The sequence below is a fragment of the Labeo rohita genome, chromosome 6 (genome assembly GCF_022985175.1).
Source record: "Labeo rohita strain BAU-BD-2019 chromosome 6, IGBB_LRoh.1.0, whole genome shotgun sequence".
Classification (NCBI taxonomy): domain Eukaryota; kingdom Metazoa; phylum Chordata; class Actinopteri; order Cypriniformes; family Cyprinidae; genus Labeo; species Labeo rohita.
In genome coordinates this window covers 7,691,351-7,712,151 of record NC_066874.1, presented here as the reverse complement: position 1 = coordinate 7,712,151, position 20,801 = coordinate 7,691,351, and the positions used below count along the sequence as shown (strand labels likewise).

General features: G+C 38.8%; 1 protein-coding gene across 1 annotated transcript in view; it reads left to right on the top strand.

The window, feature by feature from the left end:
• scn1lab (sodium channel, voltage-gated, type I like, alpha b) overlaps positions 1 to 20,592 on the top strand; it is a 43,401-nt gene extending 22,809 nt beyond the window's left edge. The window contains 12 exon segments of the mRNA XM_051112353.1: positions 203 to 559; positions 1,907 to 2,395; positions 5,520 to 5,652; positions 8,100 to 8,254; positions 8,374 to 8,547; positions 10,180 to 10,302; positions 11,635 to 11,916; positions 12,018 to 12,071; positions 15,658 to 15,799; positions 16,220 to 16,320; positions 16,429 to 16,699; positions 18,647 to 20,592. Coding sequence (XP_050968310.1) covers positions 203 to 559; positions 1,907 to 2,395; positions 5,520 to 5,652; positions 8,100 to 8,254; positions 8,374 to 8,547; positions 10,180 to 10,302; positions 11,635 to 11,916; positions 12,018 to 12,071; positions 15,658 to 15,799; positions 16,220 to 16,320; positions 16,429 to 16,699; positions 18,647 to 19,839 — 3,474 coding nt within the window. The 3' untranslated portion in view covers positions 19,840 to 20,592.
• Positions 20,593 to 20,801: the final 209 nt, after the last annotated feature.

Here is a 20,801-nt window from a genome sequence, read left to right as displayed (position 1 = left end):
ATTTTGAGTAAAATTCATGACAAGAATACTTGAGCTTAATGAACTCTACATGCTTGCAAAAGGTTTGGACTGTATGTCTGATACCATTTCAGAAACCCAATTTTGGCTTTTTCATACTTCCAAGACTCCATGAATTCAGGGTAATGGCTTGATCACGAAAACATCTATTTTTTAACATTCTTTGTCTCATTTTCTCTCTTAGTTAAGAGTCTTTAAGCTGGCAAAGTCTTGGCCCACCCTGAACATGCTGATAAAGATCATTGGTAACTCAGTTGGTGCGTTGGGAAATCTAACCCTCGTCCTGGCCATCATTGTCTTCATCTTCGCTGTGGTGGGAATGCAGTTGTTTGGAAGGAGCTACCGTGAGTGTGTCTGCAAGATCTCAAAAGACTGTGAGTTGCCGCGGTGGCACATGGACGATTTCTTCCACTCCTTCCTGATTGTGTTCCGAGTGCTTTGCGGTGAATGGATTGAAACCATGTGGGACTGCATGGAAGTGGCTGGACAGACAATGTGTCTCATCGTCTTCATGATGGTCATGGTCATTGGGAATCTTGTGGTAAGATCAATCATGTCACACGGAGACACCTGGAAGATAGGCTTTCCCTCTAATTTTCTTCTTCCTGTCTTCCTTTTTATTCCTCTCATGTACATTTAATATTAATAGATTGGTGGATTGTTGGTTCTGCAACAACATTCACATGAACTAAAGTAGATTTTGAGTTTAAATTAAGAGTAAATCTTAGGGATTTGAATTCAGCGGCTTCCTGTCCACCTGATTTTACATCTTTAATGGTTAAGGTTTAGGATTAGGGCTATGTTTTACAGGATGTCGATCATTCAGTCATTTGATATACTTGTTAAGATAGATTAGACACTTTAGATATTTTAGACACTTATGGAATAAATTAATCGTTGTCATTAGTGGACATGTGAATGTGGTGTTCTACAGTGGCATCGTTAAGCAAAAATATTTGCTTTTGCATGATGCTGCATGCATGCTCCTCAGCATAAAGCCAAAACCACTGTTGGAGCATGAATTAGAGTCACCAAGGCAATATTTAATTGTTTAGTCAAAACAAAACAGAACCGATCATGATCTTGTTGTGAGAGTCAATCTCAACTCAATTACAACGAAGAAAAAAAATTAAAAATTATAATTTGCACAAGTAAATGGAGTCTATTTTAGAACCATTATGATTATTTTAATTTTTATTTATTTTAATTTTAGTTTAGTGTTTTTTTGTTTTTGTTAATTTGGTCATTGTAATTGTTTTGTTTGTTTTTTAATTACTATTTCTAATGGTGTATCAATATTTGTATTACAGTATTTTTACATGTCATGTTGGATATTTCATGTAACTCATAATTCATCTTATCACATTTGTTTTCCTTTCATTTTTTGTAATTTTATTTTATTTTGAGGTAATATTAATATTAATATTACCTCAAATATTAATATATATTAATATGAATTTTTTTTGAAGTTACATATGCTCACCAACGCTGCATTTATTTGATAAAAATATTATTACTACTATACTATACTACTATACTATTATTATTATTAACTTTTATCTGTTAAAAAAAAAATCAAAATGTAAGTTTTTACATTAATGCAAAGCTGAATTTTCAGCAGCCACTATTCCAGTCACATGATCCTTCAGAAATCATTCTAATATGCAGATTTGGTTTCACAAGTCACATTTATTATTATTATCAATGTTGAAAATAGTTAAAATATCAGCATTTATTTGAAATATATATTGATGTATGTAAATGTTTTTACTGTCACTGTTGATCAATTTAATACATTTAAAAAGTATGTGATCATTTATGAGTAGAATCCATTCATCTTATCTCTGTTTGATCTTGCTGATTTTGAAAGTGTGTTGTTGTGTGGCAGGTGTTGAACCTGTTCCTGGCCTTGCTGCTGAGCTCTTTCAGTGCCGATAACCTGGCCGCCACAGATGACGACAGCGAAATGAACAACCTGCAGATCGCAGTGGGCAGAATACAAAAAGGTATCGCTCTGGTCAAGTCAGCTTTACGCCAGTTCCTCCAAAGCCTCTGCCTGGCCAGCAAACCTCGCACTCTAGATGAAGAGAAACCCCTCGATGACCTCCACAGCGACGGCAAGGAAAACTGTTTGTCCAATCACGCTCCGGTGGCCGTCGACCTCACTAAAGACTATCTGAAGGAGGGCTGCGTCTCCCCTGGTAATGGGGTGGAAGGTCACGTAAAGTATGGAATTGAGGAAGGCGACTACATGTCGTTCATACACAATCCCAGCCTCACTGTTACAGTACCCATTGCGGTGGGAGAGTCGGACTTTGAAAATCTGAACACGGAAGATTTCAGTAGCGACTCGTCTGACGTCGAGGGAAGTAAAGAGGTAAGCCCAGATTTCTATGGCTAAAGTTTCAGTTTTAATATGCATGAAACACAGTTCTAAATTTTGTGTTTCAGTGTCGGAGAGAGTTGCTATGTAACATGTTGTAAAAAAAAATGAATTTATTGTTTTAGGTTTGTTTGTAATTCATCAGGAGTCAATGTCTCTTTCCCTTTAGGGGACAAACAGTTGTGTTGAGTCATATTACCATTACATCATTCTCTGCTCAGAGCTGCAGCCCATTGTGTGTGTGTGTATGAAAGTGTTTTTACTGTTCCATGGGCTTCAGGGCAGTTTGACCCTGTTCATCTGCAGCTAGTTAATACAAACCTCTGGGCAGTGTAGCAGGTAGACTTACTGAGTATACTCATTATATCAACATTCTCATAAACATGCACAGCCTTGCACACACACAACCTCTCACACACTCTAATGTGTATTACTTACGACCAACTGAGCAGGCATGGCATCATGCATCCCAGACTATGAATGAGGCTGTTGAGGAAATTGCTAAATTCAGCATCCTTGCCCAGGGTGAAATTGAGTATGCTTAACTGTGTGTGTGTGTGTGTGTGTTTATATGTGTTATATTCTGGCTGTGTGTGTATTCCAGCACATTTCCATGCTTTTCCAGCAGTACTGTCACTGTGCTTAATCTTTTCTCTCTCCCCTCTTCTAACTATTTCTATATCTAATTTAAGTGGTTCAGTGTTGAAGTTGCAGACGTTATTATCCATGTTATGTGAAGTGTGTATCTCCTCTCTGTGTGTGACCTGTTATTGCAGCGTTATGACAGACGAACCCCAGGTTTTCTCTGAGAGAGCCCTGTAAGAGACTCACCTTCCTCCTCACCCACACTAACCATGGAGACTGCCTTTGTCATCTAAATCAGACCAAACTCTCGTCTCTATCTCATTTTATCTCTCTTTTTGGATCGGATTGCCCTTTTGTTTTTCGTTTCTCAATGCCTGTGCCCTTCCCTCCCTCTTAAACAACCCTATTTTGCACCGAAGAGAGACAGCTGTCAGCCTTTTTGTTTTGGTTTGTTGTTTTCCACATGACTTTGTGTTTCTGTTGTAGCACTGGGCTTCTTTGCAGTACCTTCAGTCATATGGAATGAGCAAGATCATCATTTTACATCAATAGCCCATCGAACATCTTTCTGTTACATTAGCTTGTATGTTTCGTTTCTTTGTACAAGCTATCAGTGAGCATTCAGAGCTAAATTACCTGAAAACAGGAGGCGGTTGAGTGTGCATGTGTGTGTATGTGTGTGAGGAGAGGTGAGCTTTGAAAAACAGGAAACTTTAATTATTGCAGTCAATGCAGAATTAGTGCATCTCAAAATGATCCATATCAGAATGAAGAAAGCTAGTCGATTCAGCTACAAGCTTGAGTTGCGAATAATTCTTTTGAATATTATATTCATATCAGAAGGCTGATTATCATGTTGTTATTTACAAATATGCAAGTATTCACTCATATATTGCACTGTAAACTGCTGCAATAGTGGGACTCTCTTCTTAGCAGTTGGCCATTAGAAGGCATTTCTCAATCTGCTGAGGTGTGTAATTGCTACAGTAATTGCATTTATGTCACTTGTTTGTGCATATACAATCAGGAGGTTGTGCTCTGGTTGGAATCAAGCCAACATTTAATTTCATGATAACTCGACTTTACGACTCATGTGTCTCGTGCCACCTCCTATTTCTCTGCCAATGAGATCTGTTCCTAATCAGATTCAAAGGCATGAACTGAAAGTTAGGGAGTACCAGAGAGTAACAGCGGATTAGGAAGCAAATCAGAACATTTCAACCTTTATACTTTAATCCATCAATTAGACTTACTTTAGATCCAACCTCAAAACATATTTCAGATTAATGAGAGGCTTATTTAAAGCTTAGAAACTCTACAGTGAATCCATTCAGTCTGGGTCAGGGCAGCTTGTTCAGGTTTGCTCAGCCTCTTATATTCCTACTGTGATTAAAATGTTAGAGACATTCTGGAAGATTCTGAAATTGCACACAGCATGCTTACATCATTCCCCCGCGCCGCATTAGCTGGGTGCCACGGCAACCAGCGCTCCAGCTCAGTTTTAGACAGCATCCTCCTCTATGTATTTTTTAGCTTCTGTGTTTCTCTGACTGACCGTTATATCAATTCAGCGGCAGCAAACCCGTCAGGATAATACGCTGTGGTCAGGAATACTTCATTATTATGAGTTCTTACCCAGTACTTTAGATCTACAATAGCATCAGACAATATACTTCAAGTCCTAAATCAAGCTATATATGCTATTGTTAGCTGCACAATAGTCTTTAACCGCTGATGAACTAGCATCTCAAGGGTTACTATCATCAGAAAATGATCTCTGAGTTCATATGTTTTCCTAAAAGCCTGCTATTTCCGTGTTAAGATCCAGTTAAAGTCGTTTTCCCCAATCAAAGCTAATGAAATGCTGTCTCAGACTTGGCGTGTGGCTCTGGTGTTAGTTAACGCTAATGCGGCTCCCCTCCTCTTCAAACTGACTGGCGGACCGAAGCTTGACCACTGCTTAACGGAATGGACTTCCAGCCTGTGTTTTCATGTCAATCAAGGGATTGCACTCAATGGGGTGGGGTCATGTGATAATCTGAATCATGCCAATCCAAATGTATTGGGATTATCCAATAGAAACCATTTGTTTTTGGAAGGGGTGGGGAAAGGTAAGGGGTTGACATTTGCACTGGACATGAAAATACTCAAAGCACTCAACATCTGATGACAAGTTCACAAGCTTGGATGAGAAAAAAAATGCACCTTGAGAAACAAAAAAACATGCATGAGGAAGGAATGAAGGCACATCAAATGTACCCACAGCTGACTGTGAGATTACACGGCGAAGCCAGAGACGCTTGTCTTCACGCCTGGCTGCTAATTAGAAAATCAATTCAATGAATCAAATCAATCTCTAAATCCACGGGCTTGTAGGTACTTTTGAATGATCTGAAACTGCATGAGACTGAGAATAACTGCAAAAGCAATCTGGACGAGATGTTGTGCTTCAGTCGAGGCTAATCTTGTGCGTGTATATGTGTGTGTTTGCTTTCTCGTGTCTGGTTGTGTGGCTGCATGGATGCCTGGGTAGAAGCTGCCTGTTGATGCGGTTCTCAGTTCCTCAGAAGGGAGCACAGTGGATATCCGACCCCCTGGAGAGGGGGCGGAGTCTGTGGAGCTGGAGCCGGAAGAGTCCCTGGACCCAGAAGCCTGCTTCACGGAAGGTGTGTGTATACCTGGTATTTTCTAAACTGTGGGGACATATTTTTTTGGTCCCCATGAGGAAAATGTTTTCTGTGAGGGGTAGTTTAGTGGTAGTATTAAGGTGAAAAGACAGAAAACATAGTTTGTACAATATAAAAAAATAATACATCTATGGAGTTTCCTCATAAAACATGGAAACCAGTGTTTGGGCATTTGTGTACAAATAGGAAATGGATGTTACTACAGATTTCTGGCTCCGCCTTTGAAATTATTTTCCTCCAGCTACTGATACTGGTTAATGTTCATCTACAACCAGTATTGGTTAATGTTAATCATTAGCCTAAAAGCTATTTAGGCTTTATTGTAGGCTATTGTTGTAGGTAATACAGCCTTTCGAAATTATTGCCCATAGTTAACGCACTCATTTCATGCCAGTTAATGGTAATTAGAGAAAATGGCGATTATAGCAGTAGATTTGAGCATTACTGTTGTCAGATGTCAAGATGGTCTTGTGGGTGAATTGAGGTCAAGAGGGCACTAATGCTCCACAATCAACTGAAAACTCTTCTTGACTCCATTGTGGGTATGGAATGGCCGTTATTAGGATCAATTTCTAATTAGTCGCAGTTCAATTTTTTTCTCTTTGAATGTACCGTTTCACCCTCAAATACAGTCTTACAGAAGCAAAATGAGTTGTGAATAATGCTTTGAACTTTAAGGGAAGCACAGCTTGGGAAACTAGATTTAGTTGTTTTTTTATTTGATTCTTCTAAAAAGATTTAAATATACCAGGGGTGGTGAACGTCGGTCCTGGAGAGCCGCAGCCCTGCGTAGTTTTGCTTCAACCCTAATCAAACGCACCTGAACAAGCTAGTCAAGGTCTGAAGGGTTACTAGAAAGCAACAGGCAGGTGAGTTTTAATTAGGGTTGGAGCTGAACTCTGCAGGGCTGCGGCTCTCCAGGACCAGAGTTCACCACCCCTGAAATATACTATGTAAAGTAAAGACTAATATACTCAAACACCAAAGCTCCTTCTCTAGTCTGTTTGATCGTTTCATTTACCAAAGTTGCATTGAATTGATTTAAAAAAAAAAAAAAAAAAAAAAAAAAAAGTGACAGTAAAGATGGTTAAATTGTTACAAAAAAAATATTTGTTTCAGATAAAAAAATGCTGTTCTTTTGTCCATTCTATTTAAGAATTCTGAAAAAATACATTATGGATTCCACAGCAATATTATGCTGCATGACATGAGCATGACATGAGATTTATAATATCTGAAAGTTGAATAAATAAGCTTTCCATTGATGTATGGTTTGTTAGGATATGACAATATTTGTATAATGATCAGTCCAGCTGAAGGTGAGATGTTGATGAACCCAAGTGGAGTTTATTAAATCCACAGTGAAATCTAAAACATAAAACAAAAACCAAACAAAGACTTGACTTGACACAGACTTGGTTTGGCATGAAACAGGCTTGACTTGACATAAACATGCTTAATATAAACAACTCACCAACAGCAGGTTACAACATTAATACACAACAAGGAACAATGGGAAAATGAGGGCTACTTATACCAAACAATGAGGGTAATGTGACAAAAACAAACCAATGAGAAACAAGACACATGACTTGGACAACCAATCAGAACATGACACATTGAACAAGGGAACCAGTAGCAGAAATGCAAGAGGGCAAGGGAAGCAAGACACAAACAGCATGAATCAAATACAAAATAAAAGGCATGAAAACATGAAACAAAACCCAAACCCCACATTATATGTTAAAAAATCTAAATATTGAGAAAATCGCCTTTAAAGTTGTCCAAATAAAGTTCTTAGCAATGCATATTACTAATCAAAAACATTGATATATTTATGGTAGGAAATTTACAAAATATCTTTATGGAACATGATCTTTACTTAATATCCTAATAATTTTTGGCATAAAAGAAAGATATTGACCCATACAATGTATTGTTAACTATTGCTGCAAATAGACCCGTGCTACTTAATATACTAAATATATGTGCTACACATATACTAAAAAACAATATTTTAAATTGTTAATATTTCACAAGTTTTTACTGTATTGTTAATCAAATAAATGCAGCTTTAGTGAGCATAAGAAGCAATCAAAAATGACTGACCTCAAACTTTTTAACAAATTCACAAATCTCCTTTTTAGTATTCAACAATTTCAAGGTCTTAAAGAGTACATTCAGTGCACAAAAAACAAAACAGCCTGTTCAAGGGTTTGAGAGAAGACTGAATCTGAATGAAAGCATAAAAATAGCTACAAAAATGTACAGTTTGACCTCTTTATGTCATATACAGTATAGTACCAAAGCAAGACTTTTAGTATTGACTGTTTGGGACATTTTGGGAGACTTGGCTTTTTTCACTGAGCTCAGTTATTCTGCTGTCCACTCACATTAAGTGACTTTTCTCTATGTCTTTTTCTCAGGCTGTGTGATGAGGTTTCAGTGTTGTCAGGTCGATGTGGAGAAGGGAAAAGGGAAGAGTTGGTGGATTCTCAGGAAAACGTGCTTCATCATTGTAGAGCACAACTGGTTTGAGTCCTTTATCATCTTTATGATATTACTCAGCAGTGGAGCATTGGTGAGCACGCACACACACACACACACAATATACTAACCCACTCACAACCAGCCCAGTTCTTTTTTTATTAGAAAAACATTCAACATCCAGTGAATTTGTTGATGTGTATGTGTGTTCAGGCTTTTGAGGACATTTACATCGAGCAACGTAAGACAGTAAAGACGGTGCTGGAATATGCAGATAAAGTCTTCACATACGTCTTTATTTTGGAGATGCTTCTGAAGTGGGTTGCGTACGGCTTTGTCAAATACTTCACCAACGCCTGGTGTTGGCTTGACTTCCTGATTGTTGATGTATGTATGAACCTTCCATTGTGCTTTCCAGATGTACACTGTGTGTGTTTGTAAGTGGATAGTGCAACCTGATCTCATGATGAAAACTTACCTGTGGGACGTTTTTCGCAAGACGCGAAATAAGTACCGCCATGTACGCTTCGCGACATATTCAGTGTGAAATGTCCACTGAGTGGTGCTAAAATTTTTTTTTGTTTTTTCCCCCGAAACAGATGAATGTACATATGGTATGTTTAATGTGACACTGGTTTTGTATGTGTCACCACAGTTCTGACTTGAAATGTCCATTGAGTGGTGCTACAACTCTAATGCTCCGTGTGTTTTTAAAGGAGAAGTCCACTTCCAGAACAAAAATTTAAAGATAATTTACTCACCCCCTTGTCATCCAAGATGTTCATGTCTTTCTTTCTTCAGTCAATAAGAAATTACATTTCTTGCGGAAAACATTCCTAAATTTTTCTCCATATAGTGGACTTCAGTGGTGTCCCCCAAGTTTGAACTTCCAAAATGCAGTTTAAATGCAGCTTCAAATGACTCTAAACGATCCCAGCTGAGGAAGAATGGTCTTATCTAGCAAAACGTTCTGTCATTTTCAAAACAAATTGACAATTTTTATACTTTTTAACCTTAAGCGCTCGTCTTGTCTGAGTCTGCGCAAACTCGTTTTCTTCCCCAACTTCAAAATCGTTCCTACATCGCTGCAGAAGTATCAAACCAGTGTTTACAAAGTGAACATGCAGAGAAGATCAAACGTCCTTTACAAAAAAAAGGTAAAACAGTGATGTAGGACGATTTTGACGTTGAAGAAGAGAACGAGACCGGAGTTTTTCGACATACCCTAATAGCATTGACCCTGATTACAGAGACTACGCATGCACACTGCAGAGAGGAGACTAGACGAGCGTTTGAGGTTAAAAAATAAATAAATTATCAATTTGTTTAAAAAATGACAGATCGTTTCGCTAGATAAGACCCTTCTTCTTCAGCTGGGATCATTTAGAGCCATTTGAAGCTGCATTTAAACTGCATTTTGGAAGTTCAAACTTGGGAGCACCATTGAAGTCCACTATATGGAGAAAAATTCTGGAATGTTTTCCTCAAGAAACATAATTCCTTATCAACTGAAGAACGAAAGACATGAGCATCTTGGATGACAAGGGGTGAGTAAATTATCTGTAAATTTTTGTTCTGGAAGTGGACTTCTCCTTTAAAATGTATTAACAAAAGTGAATGTGGCGTAAACAGCCAATCACATGCCACTTTAGCTTGTTTTCACAGCTTTTTCATTGTGAGTTGTGTTTTTCTCGGGATTCGTACCCAAGGATTCCACATCCTTAGTCCAGGTCTGTGCCGGCTGAGCTACCGAGTAAGCTTGTTCTGTTCAGAAAGCAAAACATATGAAGTTGTAATCATAACTGTGTAATGAAAATTATTCAAAGTGCTTGCGCTTTTACCACCTCTAGAGTTAATTTCTTTTGGAAACAGCAGTGTACTTATTGGTATGTATTTCGCGTCTTGCGAAAAAGTTCCCACAGGTACGTTTTCATCGTGAGATCACGAGGGGATAGTGCATATTTTCTTGGTGTACTCACAAGTTCCCTTCATGATTGGCTGCATGTGTTTATTTCACAGGTCTCGTTGGTGAGTCTGGTAGCAAATGCTCTTGGTTACTCTGAACTAAGTGCCATTAAGTCCCTGAGAACACTGCGTGCTCTTAGACCTTTGAGAGCATTGTCACGCTTTGAGGGGATGAGGGTAAGATGCACACAAACACACACATGCATCATGTGGCGTGATTTAACCAAGTAGGACATGTTCCTGGATGCCTAACTTTATTTCTAAACAAAGCGTTACAGAGTTAACGATTTGCTGATAACATTTGTGCTGCAACAATTCACAATACATCTATGTTTCAGTGGTTACAGTTCTGCATAAAATTGGTACTAAATGAACATTTGCGAAAGATTCATTTACTTTTAGGCCATCCAAGATGTAGATGAGTTTGTTTCTTCATCTGAACAGATTTGGAGAAATTTATCATCCTAGGATCCAAGCAGCGAATGGGTGCTGCCATGTTAACTGATGGACTGGATTGGTGGATTACTCTCATTCTGAGCACACCCATTCACTGCAGAGGAGCCATTAGTGAGCAAGTGATGTAATGCAACATTTCTCCAAATCTGATCAGGTGAAAAAACAAACGCATCTACATCAGACCTAGCCCTAAAATCTGATCGGTTCATACCCAGTGCTGTCCCAGGACCAATGAAGGTGATCCTGGAACATGTCCTACTTGAGAAAAACAGCAAACTCTCACATAAAAATACTGTTTAATTTTTTAAATGTTGTCGGGAAGCTGTAGTCCTCTTGCATGTTGCTGGTGAATATTAATGAGAACATCCTAGTCACATGAATAAATGAATATTGTATGTAGACTGTAGTATTTTTAGACCTTTCTCTTTAGTGTGCATGCCTCTCTGCATGTGCCGTGGTGAGAGCTCTCTGATCTATTCTGATGATTCTGTGGTGGTTTTTGTGGTGTTTGTGACTTGACCTTACATTTCTTTCTCTGTTATGTGTCTCTTTTCATTTGCAGTAAACAAATGTTGTGACGTCATCGTGTCTCCACAAGGTTTTTTTCTGTTTTCATTTTTTGTTTTTTCCACATTTTGGTAGCTCAAAGATATGTGTGATGCGCCCCTGCAAGATATGTTAAAATCCTATGTTCCGTGAAAAAAATTGCAGCTGGTTAATAAGTAGAGATATTAGTTATTATTATAGAGTGAATAAGGCAGAATGACACTTTAGCCATTCTTTGAATAAGCCTACTCCGTTTTTAGCTTTAATGTAGGATATAATAGACTTAGCTATTCTTAAAACCCTGTTAACCTTCTAAAAGTCATCTTGTTATTTCTCAGAACTCTATTATCTTAATCTATGGAAAGGATTTAGTTTTTAACAGCAAGTAAGCCATCCACTGTAGAAGTTCAGGAAGTTCATTGCAGTTTCGCAGCTCTTGTATCCATAGCAAGAGTGAATATATATGAAGGTATTTGTGTGTGACATGATGTATTTCTTTTCTTCTAGGTTGTAGTGAATGCCCTGCTGGGAGCCATACCTTCCATCATGAATGTGCTGCTGGTGTGTTTGATCTTCTGGCTGATCTTCAGCATCATGGGTGTGAACCTTTTCGCTGGGAAATACTACCATTGTATTAATATCACCAACGATGAGGTGTTTCCCATCAGTGTGGTCAATAATAAAAGTGATTGCTTAGAACTGATTGAAAACAATAAATTGGCACGCTGGAGAAACGTGAAGATTAATTTCGATAACGTGGGAGCCGGATACCTGGCGCTACTGCAAGTGGTAAGCGTGCTGAACGCATAACCCGACTGTGATTAGTATGAGGTTTTCAGTTTGTAGTATATTCACGTTTATTGAATATTGATTTTGCTCTTTTCCTCAAGGCAACTTTTAAAGGATGGATGGACATCATGTACGCAGCTGTGGATTCTCGTGATGTAAGTGTTTCTCTTATTTTTTTTTTAACCATTCGGGCTGCTATGTTACATTCGATTAATATGTTATTGTATTTTTTTATGACTACATAAATTAAAAATAGTATTTGAGATAAAAGACGATTGAAGGAAAACTCCACTTTTTTTTGAAAATAGGCTAATTTTCAACTCCCCTACAGTTAAACAGTTGAGTTTTACCGTTTTCGAATCCATTCAGATAATCTCCAGGTCTGGCGGTAGCACTTTTAGCATAGTTTAGCATAGTAGGGATGGGCTTATCGATCCTGAAATATCGATACTTTTGATACTGACGTTGTATCGAAAGGATTGATCCTCACATGAAAATATCGACTCTAAAGTGCATTTTTAACCATTAATTTTATTTATTTCACAAGAAGTTTGGTGCATAAAATAAGTCTCTAAGAGAAACAATAAACTTTTATCGAATTATTGTGTAGGACAGAACTATTTCTCCTGCTCATCGAAACACACACAGATGCTGAAAGACAGAACCAATCAATCACAGATAGCGTTCGCTGCTGGCGCTATATTCAACATTGATAATAATCAGAAATGATGTTTCTTCCTCTTGTACTCATGGCATTGAAATAATAAAGCATTATTTTTAAAAAAAAGATGTTTCTTGAGTAGCAAAGTATGAAGACTGGAGTAATGATGTTGAAAATTCAGCTTTGATCACAGATGCTTTTTAAATTACATTTTTCAAAATATATTAAAATAGAAAATAGTTATTTTAATTGTTCATTTTCCCGATCTTGCTGTTTTTACTGTTTTTTTGTTCAAATAAGCGCGGCCTTGGTTAGCACGGTTAAAGACACATTTCAAAATCGTACTGACCTCAGACTTTATAGACCTCAACAGTATAGTGTACATTAAATATTTATTTTAATTAGGCTAGTTTGTGTAAGTACATTTATTTAAACTGGTTGTTAAAAGTTCAAATTGGTTGTTATATCCTGTAATTGCTGTCTGTAAGAAACAATTTGTGCTAAAGTTTGACCTTTAGGGGTACAACAGCCTGGCAGCTTTTTACACGCACACACACAAAAACAAAACAAAACAAAACAGTTTTGCTACAGTAACCACAGTATTTGTAGTAAAACTGCAGTAACAACAAATTTACCATGGTTAACACTCTCTCTTTTGGCTTGCTTCCTTTTACCATGGTTAACACTACAGGAACATTATTTCAACCATAATATTTGTAACAAAAACCATGGTAATAATAATTAATAATACTAATACTAATAATACTACTACTATTAATTATTATTATTATTATTATTATACATTTTAGTACTTATGTAACACCATGGTTGTTTTTCATCAGGTACCCTCCAAGGTACACCTTTGTACCTTATCTACACTTAATGCATGTGTACTTGTATGGTACTAGTATGCTCCCTGGCTTTTAGGGGTAAAGAAAGGTGCACCTTTGAGGTTACTGCCCAGTAAAGAGCTAACATACAAAATTTTAGTACATTTTATTTCTGACAGTGTTATCAAAAAAAAAAAACTTTCAAAAACTTTCAAATAGAATGTTAAGTAAGTATAATTACTGATTTTATTCTTTCAGTAATTTAAAAGATCAGTTTAGTTTAGAGGTATCAGTATCAGTATTGATATTGACGATACTTGGCTTGAAAATATCGGTATCGGATCGAAAATAAAATACGAAGAATCTGATTAGGCCGATAGCATCTCGCTTAAAAATATATTATAATATAGTATAATTATATAACCATATATAATGACGATATTTCTCCTACTTAAAATTTGACTCTTCTGTAGTTACATCGTGTACCAAGACTGATGGAAAATGAAAAGTTGCGATTTTCTAGGCTGATATGGCTAGGAACTGTGCTCTCATTCCGGCGTAATAATCAAGGAATTTCGCTGCTGTACCATGAGTGCAGCAGGCGCAATGATATTACGCAGCGCCTAAAAGTGACCGGCACTAAGTTTGTGTAGATGCAGAGTTGCAGCCGGCAGGAGGGGTATATATAACTGCAGCCTGGAGATCTCCAAATAGGGGCGGGAACTCCAAAACAGGGTGTGCGCTCCAAAATAGGGCGTGGCTTCCTCCCTTCGACAGATAGGCACATGACACGCATGCGCAATTTTCTGCCCAATCCACTTCAGCGCAAACTCCGCCCCACAGTTAATTCTAAAGATTTTATTGGTTGTGTCAATTGCAGTGTTGATTACCTACACAAACACTAACACTTAAACCTATCCCACACCTTATCCTAACCTTAACCAGTAAAATTGACTGCACGGCGGGTTTGGCGCTGAATGGCAGATGAATAGTTAATAAGATATGAGATCGTCGGGCCGTTCTGTAACTTTCCAACCAGACCTCACCGGAAAATTGGACCTTTTTAGTTACATTCAGCATCACTACCCCCTCCTACCCTGTGAATTTCAAGAACCAGAACGCCCCCGTTGCTTAAAACAAAGCGATAGAGTAAAACCTTTCCCTTGCGCTTCACTGGGACGGCTTGCGGGAGAGCTTGTGGGTGATTCCCGTTTATATCATTAACCACTGGCCACGAGCTTTGGGGCTCTGCTTTCACTGAGCATATTTATTTATATGTCATAGTTTATTTTATCTGAGAACAACTGTTTATTTTATAAAGTTTAATTTTGAAATGTAAGTCAATAACAATAGGCTGAAGCCAGAGCCAATGGGGAAAGTATTTGCACGGCGAGACCCCGCCCCATTTTGGAGGTTCTGCCCACTTTTGGAGTTCCCGCCCCATTTTGGAGATCTCCGGTCTCCAGTTTTATATACTTGGCCAGCAGAGTTGACGCCCATGGTACAGCAGCAAAGTTCCTTGATTGTTATGCTGGAATGACAGTATAGTTCCTAGGCATATCAGCCTAGAAAATTGCAATTTTTCATTTTTCCTCTGTTTTTGTACATGATGTAACTACAGAAGAGTCAAGTTTTAAATAGGAAAAATATCAAAACTCTTGGGTCATTTTTGGGCGAGATGCTAACAGTCTTATTGGATTCAATGATCTATGCTAAGCTTTGCTAAAAGTGCTACTACCAGACCCGGAGATCGGCTGAATGGATTCAAAAACGGTAAAACTCAACTGTTTAGCTCTAGGGGAGTTGGAAAATGAGCCTATTTATAAAGTGTTCCTTTAACCTCTCGATTGGTTATATTTAAATCAAGGAATACTTCTATTCAGGTTTTATTACTGTATTTCTTGTTTTTGCCAACTGAAAACTTACCATACAAAAGGTATATTTGTTCATATCATATTTATCAGTAATTATAATTCTAGATACAAATTAAGGAAAATGATCATATTCATGTTTTGAAATAAACTGTAACGGATCCATTGAGGCAAGCTGACTGAACCCAAATACAGCTTTATTTACACAACATAATACCATACAGAATAAACAAACACTTGACTGAACATGAGAAACATAAAACTCAACCATCAGTGACAGCTTTTGAATGTTTAAGCAGGAGCGTGCTTATGAAGATTAAGTTGTGATGCACATTAGTAATGTGAATTTATAATAACATACATTTTCTTGTACTTGCAGTTGGAGCAACAGCCTGACTATGAGTCAAACCTTTACATGTACCTGTACTTCGTCATCTTCATTATCTTCGGCTCCTTCTTTACCCTTAACCTCTTCATTGGTGTGATCATTGATAACTTCAATCAGCAGAAGAAAAAGATAAGTATCTAAACTGAGAATTTTGAGAGGGGAATTAAAGCACCTTAATAAAATGTAAGACGTAATTAATAACTGATCAGTAATATTGTGCATATTAAAGTGTGCAGTTTCAAATCAACCACTGTATGTTCATTCAGTTTACTTTCAAAGAGCTGTAATGTGATATGTACACAGTCTGTGGCTTTGTTTAGTGAGCACACAATGGTAACTTATTGAACTGGTTTTGTTTATAAAGCGCACACAATGGTAATCTACTGAGAGATAGATAGGATCTGGTTTAGGAGCTGAACTGAACTGAACTGCCTCTTTGACATTTCCTGAGGTTCAGAGGTGAAAAACAGAGGCCTGGTTGCATTATGTTTACGTTGTGACATATAATGAAACCGTGGTTGTAACCAGCCTTCTGCATTTGCTCTTTACTTAGGAGGTCAGGATATCTTCATGACAGAAGAACAGAAGAAATATTACAATGCCATGAAGAAACTGGGATCTAAGAAGCCTCAGAAGCCAATTCCCAGGCCTACGGTATGACAAACAGCTCGCTCCCCAATCTGCATCACATTTTTCAGTATAAATTGTATTTTTAGCATATATACAGTACTGTAATACCAACGTCTGTGTACTTCACTCTAGAACAAGTTTCAAGGCCTCATCTTTGACTTTATCACCAAACAAGCCTTCGACATTGTGATTATGATCCTGATCTGCTTGAACATGGTGACCATGATGGTGGAAACCGACGACCAGACAGAGGAGATGGATAATATTCTGTACTGGATAAACCTGGTTTTCATCATCCTCTTCACTGGAGAATGTGTGCTCAAGATGATCTCCCTGCGGCACTACTTCTTCACCATTGGCTGGAATGTGTTTGACTTTGTAGTGGTGATTCTCTCAATTGTTGGTAAGGAAGTCTTGGAGGTTCTACAGACTATTACCATCATAAAACTATAATAACATGTTAAAGATTTAGGTTAGAAACATACTTTATAAACATTCTGTACATGTTGTTCCTTCTTGACAGAAAAGGTGCGATCACATCTACTGTTCTTCTGTGAATTTTCACTGACAAAATCCAGTCAGAAATGCAAACTGGAATTTCACATTAGAGTAAACGATTTCTCCATAAATTTCAAAATGGATCCTATTTGGTCACACGGATTTGCTGTCTTGACCAACAGAAAGCTGCATGGTTTGCTACACTATTGCCAAAAATAAAGGATATTTTTGCCCACAAACTTTCACCAATGTGACCGCACCTTAATTGATCTGAAAGACAAAAGTGGCCATAGAAGACAGTGTAGGCTAATGCCAGCTATAGTGATCCTTTGCTGTAATGCTGGGAATGCAATACTATATTGAAATAGAGTATGCTTTGACACGTATAAGTCACCCTTAAAGGGATAGTTAACCCAAAAATGAAAATGACCCCATGATTTACTCACCCTCTAGCTATCCTAGGTGTATACGACTTTCTTCTTTCAGACGAATACAATTTTAAAAGTCCAATAAAGTGGATCCTTCCATCATAAAAGTGCTCCACTTGAGTCCGGAGGGTTAATAAAGGCTGCCTGAAGTGAATCGATGCATTTTTTTTTGTGAGAAAAATATCCATATTTAAAACTTTATAAACCTATATTCCCTAGCTTAACTGCCGTATGCTTGTTCACAAGAGAGTGGCGTTCCAGCGGATGACGTTGGATGTAGATGTACTGTAAGCTCGAATGAGAATATGCTAGTCTTGCGATACCTAAGTTTTGTTTACAGCAAAGAAAAAGGTCTACTCCTGGCTTATATCGAAATCCTCCAACATTTTTCTTTAACAACCTAATTTTGTAATTCTAATTCTTGACTGGTGTTTTGTTTTGCTCTCTCCCCTGCGCTTCCGTGTTTGTCACTTCTCACCAGATCTTACACTATGCCTATGTCCTATGAAGAGGTTGCGTTAGACTTTAACATTGTCTGTCATTTTGATCAATTGATCTTTTGTTGTTTTCAGTTGATGAATAAACAGTAGCCTACATAGTGCGTCTTCCTTCCAATAAATAGCAATAGGGTAGGCTTTGCGTTTGATTTGAAACAAATTCTCAGACTTCAAATTCTGTCTATTTCATTAGGAAATTCAAGCAATAAATACTGTTTTGGTGCTCTTTAATGTGGCGTGATGGATCGTAGCTTCTGTGTACTCATCTGTGCGTAATCAAATGCATGGGAAAACATTCATGACAGTTTCATTTTTGTTCTGGATCCCCTGCTCTGCTGCCAGACTGGAGCGTACTCGGCACCAACTGGACAGGGGTGGGAATTACAGCTACAATTTACAATAGATCACCCTCAATGTAATCTGTCAAAATGACGGACAGCCTTCAGTTTTTTCCATCACTGATAAAAAAAAAATTCTGTCAATGATGGACAATTTTTGGTTGATGCAACCGCATGGCTGCTGGAACACACACTCTTGTGAATGCGTGTACAACAGTTAGCGGAAGCTAGAGATTACAGTTCATAAAGTTTTAAATATGGATATTTTTCTTACAAAAATGCATCGATTTGCTTCAGGAGGCCTTTATTAACTCCTCAGAGCTGTGTGGAGTACTTTTTATGATGGATGCACTCAACAGCCATTCACTGCCATTATAAAGCTTGGAAGAGCCAAAACATTTCTTAATATAACTCTGATTGTATTTGTCTGAAAGAAGAAAGTCATGTACACCTAGGATGACTTGAGGGTGAGTAAATAATGGAGTAGTTTTTATTTTCAGGTGAACTATCCCTTTAAGCTCAAACAGTATTGTGTGATTAATGGATTCTTGAGATCACTTATTGGACTTGTGTTTTGTTTTTTTGTCAGGCATGTTCCTCTCTGAGTTGATCGAGAAATATTTCGTATCGCCAACATTATTCCGAGTCATCCGACTTGCCAGAATCGGTCGCATTCTTCGTCTCATCAAAGGAGCCAAAGGCATTCGTACACTCCTGTTTGCCTTGATGATGTCACTTCCTGCCTTGTTCAACATTGGCCTCCTCCTGTTCCTGGTCATGTTTATCTATGCCATCTTCGGAATGTCCAACTTTGCCTACGTGAAGCGGGAGGCGGGGATCGATGACATGTTTAACTTCGAGACATTCGGGAACTCGATGCTTTGCTTGTTCCAGATTACCACTTCTGCAGGATGGGACGGCCTCCTGGCTCCCATCCTGAACAAGCAAGATCCAGATTGCGACAGTGAATTGGAGCACCCGGGCAGCATGTACCGTGGCGACTGCGGAAACCCCTCGGTCGGCATCTTTTTCTTCGTGAGCTACATCATCATCTGCTTCCTGATTGTGGTGAACATGTACATCGCTGTGATCTTGGAGAACTTTAGCGTAGCCACAGAGGAGAGCGCCGAACCGCTGAGCGAGGATGACTTTGAAATGTTCTACGAAGTCTGGGAGCGATTCGACCCCAATGCCACACAGTTCGTGGAGTATGACAAGCTCTCCGACTTTGCGGATGCTCTGGATCCTCCGTTACGCATCCCCAAGCCAAACAAGATCCAGCTCATAGCCATGGACCTGCCCATGGTCAGTGGCGACCGGATTCACTGCCTGGACATCCTATTCGCCTTCACACTGCGGGTACTGGGAGAAGAGGGCGAGATGGATGCCCTGAGGGGACAGATGGAGGATCGTTTCATGGCCTCCAATCCCTCCAAAGTCTCCTACGAGCCCATCACGACGACCCTCCGCAGGAAACAGGAGGAGATGTCGGCCGTGGTCATCCAGAGGGCCTTCCGACGGTACCGTATGAGGCAAACGGTAAAAAAGGCCTCCGAAGCCTACCGAAAACAGCTGCAGGACGGAGTGCGTATCTCGGAGAAAGAGGTGCTCGTCATTGGAAAGCTTCAAGAGAACTCTGCGTCGGACAAAACGGATATGACTCCCTCCTCGGCCTCTCCGCCGTCATATAACAGTGTGGCCAAGTCAGAGAAAGACAAATATGAAAAAGAGAGGAGAGAGAAGGAGGACAAAGCAAAAGACGCAAGAGACAGAAAAAAATGAACGAGGGACTGAAACAGAGACTGTTCTTTTCAACTGAGACACTGTTTACAGAGCGGAGCGCGAGCACCGGGGTGCAATTCACCTCAAGCGGTTTTGGAACTAATGCCAAACTGAGTGTGTGTGAGGCGGAGTGTGTGTATGTGCGTGTGTCTAGACTAGTGTGTGCGTGCGCACCGAGCTAGCCTTAGGGTGCATTTATGGTGTTGACGGAAAGCGTTGATTTAAGGACAGTGCCAGTGTCGACACGACGAACAACACACGCGCACACACACACGCTCGAGTATGACTGTTGAATCCCTAGGGATGTTGGTGTGAAACGAAATGGCATGTATAGAGTGGTGTGTGAGTTTGTCTTTTAGTTTTGAGTGTTGTTACACAATCCCGAGAACTGAAAGAAACTGTTATAGTCATCAGTAGCTAGTGCTAACACTACCGCTGGTGTCTTTCTTATTGAATGGCGTATTATATACCTGCACATTTTTGTTAGCTCATTTTTTTAAATCATGTTGAACTTTTCTACTCATGGGTTTGATTGTCTGAACTACTTCATTTAAGGGCACGTCTGTGGAAGGGGCTGGGGAATGTCGACCATATCTGGTAGTGAATTATCCGAACGGGACCTCATTTACTTTAGCGTTAGCGTATACCGAACAAACCACACACACACATACACACGTGCATACACACTGGTAGGTTCCAAGTGCTTCAAAATCAATCGCTCAGTAAGCTGAGAGCAGAATGCTACTGTACTAATCAGGACTTTCACACATAGAATGTTTTTTTTTATTTATGGATGAAGATGTAGACCATGTCTGCACTGCCTTACTGAACACAAACATGAAAATGGATTAATTGAACACAATCTTCCACTGTTGATAGCAGAATGAGCCAAACTCATATTTGTGAATTTGTCATAATGTATTTGATTCAAACCCGTTGATGAATGTTCTGGGTTCAATGTA